Source organism: Sinocyclocheilus grahami, unplaced genomic scaffold, assembly GCF_001515645.1.
Source record: "Sinocyclocheilus grahami isolate Dianchi unplaced genomic scaffold, SAMN03320097.WGS_v1.1 scaffold2487.1, whole genome shotgun sequence".
Lineage (NCBI taxonomy): Eukaryota > Metazoa > Chordata > Actinopteri > Cypriniformes > Cyprinidae > Sinocyclocheilus > Sinocyclocheilus grahami.
The window spans coordinates 1-4,935 of NW_015507666.1; the positions used below are offsets into that span (position 1 = coordinate 1).

Sequence of the window (4,935 nt, forward strand, 5' to 3'; positions counted from 1 at the left end):
AAACTTCATTTCTTCATGATTTGTTACGATCCGCCGAATAAGTTATACTTCAACAGAGTAAAAAATACTGATGACTCATCCTGCCCTGCACAGATTTCTGTCCAATCAGATGCCCTCTAGAACAAGAAGCCCCTCCTCCTATAACCAGCTGCACTTGATTAACATGAAGCAGATCATGCTTCAAAAACATGCAGGGGAAAAAATGAATTCACAATTCAAAACTAAATATGACATCAAATAATATGTAAAGGCCGAAGACAAAAATGGGTTTTCAAGAATTAAAACAATAAAAGTACAGCCATTCAGTGTAACAATAGCTACTTTTCTCAATATACCAAAAATCTTGTCAGGCATATTTAAAACGAGTACACAGAGGTGACATTAATAGACTCGATTTAAGGATCACAGCCCTAAAATACTCACAAATTGTTTAAAATATGCATGAATGAGTCAAATGGTTGATTTATAGGCAGGGAAAACAGTAATCCACTCATTCACTCACACACCATCATTTCAAAAACACCTTAAAATGACTTGAAATGTAAGAGAGCTTAAGATTAAATTGGCAAGCAATATTTACAGAGGATTTGATGACTAATGATCTAAAAATGTGATTAATAATATTGTGAAATTGTTAAATAAAACAAAATATACAAAAACACATATGATTAATTACACATATAATCAAAAGCAATTTGCTGTGGAAAACAGTTTTGTGAACTTAATATTTGTGAGCCTGGAGCACAAAAGCAGTCTTAAGTCGCTGGGGGTATATTTGTAGCAATAGCCAAAAACACATTGTATGGGTCAAAATTATTGATTTTTCTTTTATGCCAAAAATCATTACACTCTAAAAAAATGCTGGGTTGTTTTCAACCCAACTTTGGGTCAAATATGGACTAACCCAACTTTTGGGTTAAAAATTCAATGTAAAAATTTAACCCAACGGTTGGGTTAGTCCATATTTGACCCAAAGTTGGGTTGAAAACAAGTAAAGATCATGTTCCATGAAGATATTTTGTAAATTTCCTACCGTAAATATATTAAAACTTAATTTTTGATTAGTAATATGCATTGCTAAGAACTTCATGTGGAGAACTTTAAAAGGAGATTTTCTCAGAATTTCAATTTTTTTTCGCACCCTCAGATTCCAGATTTCTAAATAGTTGTATCTCAGCCAAATATTGTCCGAACAAACCATACACCAATGGAAAGCTTATTTATTCTGCTTTTACTTTAGATGATGTATAAATCTCAATTTAAAAAAAAATTCCCTTATGACTGGTTTTGTGGTCCAGGGTCACATTTTTTGTGAAAACTACCATTCAAATGTTTGGGGCGAGTAAGATTTTAAAAAACATAAATAAATAAATCAATTAAATAATGCGATATTCAGCAAGGATGTATGAAATTGTTCAAAAGTGACAGTACAGACTTTTATAATGTTACAAAAGATTTCGGTTTCAAATAAACGCTGTTCTTTTGAACTTTCTATGCATTAATAATCCTGAGGGGGGAATAAAAATCATCACGGTTATCATGAAAATAGTGATAATTTCAACACTGACATAACATAACATAAGAGCCATTACTAATAATTGAGCATCAATAATATTTGAGAATAACTGAGTAGCAAATCAGCATATTGATGAGACACTGTGACACTGAAGACTGGAGTAATGATGCTGGAAATCAGCTTTGATCACAGGAATAAATGACGTTTTACAATATATTTACATGTTAACCTGCTTCACAGCATTGCTGTTTTTACTGTATTGTTGATCAAATAAATGCAGCCTCGGTGAGCAGAAGAGACTTCTTTCAAAAACTTTAAGAAATATAAATTATTTTTCAAACTCCTGACCGGAAGGTAGTGTGTGCATGTGCTTATGTGTATGTTTGTGCATACAAGGCAAACGCCCCCGCAAAGGAACATTCTACATACAAAAGGTCAACCCAAAAAGACCCCAAAACAAGGAGGACTCTTGGGTAATCCACTAACCTGTGCGCCGCTGATGCCGGTCCCGTCTTACTGGAGGCAGGAAACACATGGTGCAGATAGTCGCTCAGTAGCTTCTCATTCACAATTCCTAAAAAAGATATGTACATTTGATGATTAATCCATTTACAGTGGGTTTACATCAATAAAATCTCTTTATAAGGACACACCTGTGACTTTGGGTTTGTCTGTGTCGGATGCCAGGCGATAGCTGCGTCGGGACAGGACAGTGCCACCCTTTGAGCTCATACTGCTACTAGACAGATCAATTATAAAATCATAATTAACTATAGTAAACATTTATAGCATTACATATAGCATCCTCTAGTCTAATAACAACAGGATAAAGAATAGGATAAAGAATACAGATAGGCTAACTTACATAAAATGCTGACTAGTAGACTAGAAATTATTTTGACAACAGTCTCAAACTACAGTGAAACCTGCAAATAACTTGTAGTTTCAATGTTTACATGCTGTTATCTGAGCAAACATATACAAACATACACATAACATAAACATACTCTCTCTTTAGCCACTCTCCCGCTAACATAGGCCGTGTTTAATGTGTTCAAATATCATTTAGTGACTGTCGGGGGTCTAAAATGCCCAGCATATGCGCAAGAAAACCCATATTTAATGTGTTTCAGCCTCCGTGTTGAACACATATGACAGCCAGAGCTGCTACGATAACATGTCAAATACAACATACACCGATAAAGCGACGTTAACGCTTGTCGTTTGGTTAATTTCTCCTGCAGTACTCACTGGTTTGGTGTGTTGTGTTTGTTTGTGATCAGCAGATTGCTGTTGTTGGGCTCTCCTCTTTAAATGTGTCTACAGTCACTGCCTTTAAGCATAGAAATACAAGAAGCGGTCGGATGACCGTGAATGAACTGTGTGATAAAATGGGCGGGGCTTGGTGGCCCGGAGAGTGTCTCTCATTGGTCAGTTACGATGGATTTATATTTTTAAAATTCTAATTTTATATTTTCTCTGTTTGATTTTATCTCAGCATTATTTGTATTCTCTGCTGTCGTTATTTATGTGTAAATTATTGTCCGGGACGCAGTTTCAAGTATTTCAGAGACGGCGTGTTTTTTGTTACTTTTCTCATCTCTTTTTGGGATGCACCAATCAGAGACGTTTTGCTTACAACGTCGCTTCACAAGCGGGTGTGTATTTTATACATCAAGTGTCACTATTTGGAATCAACCGATTCTAATGTTTATACAATTCAATATACAAAATTATTATTTAACACAAAAGGATTTGAATACGATTAAAGGCATTATGAGCCATGAAGAGCCCTCTGCAGGAATTTAGTTGTGTGACTCTTTTAACACATAAGGATTCACGGCTATGGGGCGAGTTTTAGGCCAAAATATGTTTAGACATGAACGAATGCGAACCATAAAATCCATAAAAGACCACTGGGTGGCAAATGTTTTTCCAAAAAGTTATTCCTATAGGGGACGTTAGAGGGCTAAAAAAAACGGATTTATATTAAGTTAAATCTATTAATATGAATCTATTCACTCTGCATCTGATTAAATTAGGATTGCATCCTAGTAAGCACAAACGGCAGTGATTGGGCCACCGTGAACAGCGCTGAGAAAAGCAACAGTTGTTGATGACTCTTCAGCAGCATTCTGGACATTAATAATTAACGCCTCAGTCCTTAAATAACCATTACATTTAAAAAGCACAATAAAATGTTATAGAAAATTATGGCATTTGGGCGTATCATATCTAAAACGTTAGCTACAATACCTAGAATGGTAAGAACTGAGCGCTTCAGTGTCATAACTGTAATTAGGTATGTTTTGACGCTGGGATGCTGGTTTAAACTGGTCCTTTGCTGGTTTAAGCTGGTCCTTTTGCTGGTTTATGCTGGTCATGTGCTGGCAAAGGACCAGCATAAACCAGCAAAGGACCAGCTTAAACCAGCAAAGGACCAGCACAAACCAGCATCCCAGAGTCAAAACATACCTAACCAGCATATGCTGGTTTTTTCAACAGGGGAAGTGTGTGGTAAATATGAATGCATAGCAACACTCATTCGATAATTTAGCACAATGATACGCCATCAGTTAGAAAAAATACTTTAATACACATTTATCAATGTAATGATTGGCAAAATTATTTAATAAATTTATCAACATAAATCAGAATTTTACCAAACTAAGAATACAAAACTGGGTGAAAACAATAACTAGTTGCGTCTAGTTTAGCTGCTGGTTTCAGAAAGCACCCATTGAACCAAACAAATCCTCTCAGTTAATGCCAGCCGTGAGGAAGTCTCTTCTCCTGGTCACTTCTTCCTCTCCGTATTTGGATTGAAGCTGCTCGAGTTCATACGGATCAGCCAGCAGGAGGATCTCATCGTCCAGATGGGTCCAAACAGGCCCGTGAATCTCATGGTCGTAGCCGTCTTGCAGATACGCCTGGGCTCTTGCTAAGTCACCACTGGCTTTCCACAGTGCCTTGGTCACCTCAACCAGATCTTTCTTGGTCTTTGTCATCAAGTTCTCGACATGTTCTACCAAGTGTTTGGAGGGAGTTTCCTCTGGAGTTCCTCTCGTTTGGCTGTCGTGTTTGTCCTGTGACTCGGAGTCGAGGATGAAGACGTGGGATGAAGATGCAGGGACAGCTGTGGATCTAGGACCTGGACGCTCTTCCTCGGGTGACTGTGAGGGACAAACAGCTTCTGGTGCTTCCTGTAGGCCGTTTTGGTTAAGCTCAGATTGAGTTTCTGGTTCCCTAGTTAATGTTGCAGGCGATGCTGAACTTTCTTGTGCATCTGACGGCTTGGCGATTGGTGCTTCAAATGGATCTTCACCTTCTTCACTTTCATCCATCTGTGGAAACACATTCAAGTCAGTGAAGTACGTTTTGGAGACTTTTTAACTAAGGCAGTGGTTTTCTAAGCTGAA

The 4,935-nt window shown here is 37.4% G+C and overlaps 1 protein-coding gene and 1 long non-coding RNA gene across 2 annotated transcripts in view; both read right to left on the minus strand.

The window, feature by feature from the left end:
• Positions 1 to 2,007: 2,007 nt before the first annotated feature.
• LOC107575159 (uncharacterized) lies at positions 2,008 to 2,870 on the minus strand. The gene is made up of 3 exons (XR_001607815.1): positions 2,768 to 2,870; positions 2,170 to 2,255; positions 2,008 to 2,090 (listed from the first exon to the last, which is right to left on the minus strand). It is a non-coding gene; the product is annotated as an uncharacterized lncRNA (long non-coding RNA).
• A 1,332-nt stretch (positions 2,871 to 4,202) lies between these two features.
• LOC107575160 (telomeric repeat-binding factor 2-interacting protein 1-like) overlaps positions 4,203 to 4,935 on the minus strand; it is a 6,109-nt gene continuing 5,376 nt past the window's right edge. The window contains exon 4 of the mRNA XM_016261577.1: positions 4,203 to 4,860. Coding sequence (XP_016117063.1) covers positions 4,276 to 4,860 — 585 coding nt within the window. The 3' untranslated portion in view covers positions 4,203 to 4,275. The remainder of the gene's footprint in view (positions 4,861 to 4,935) is intronic.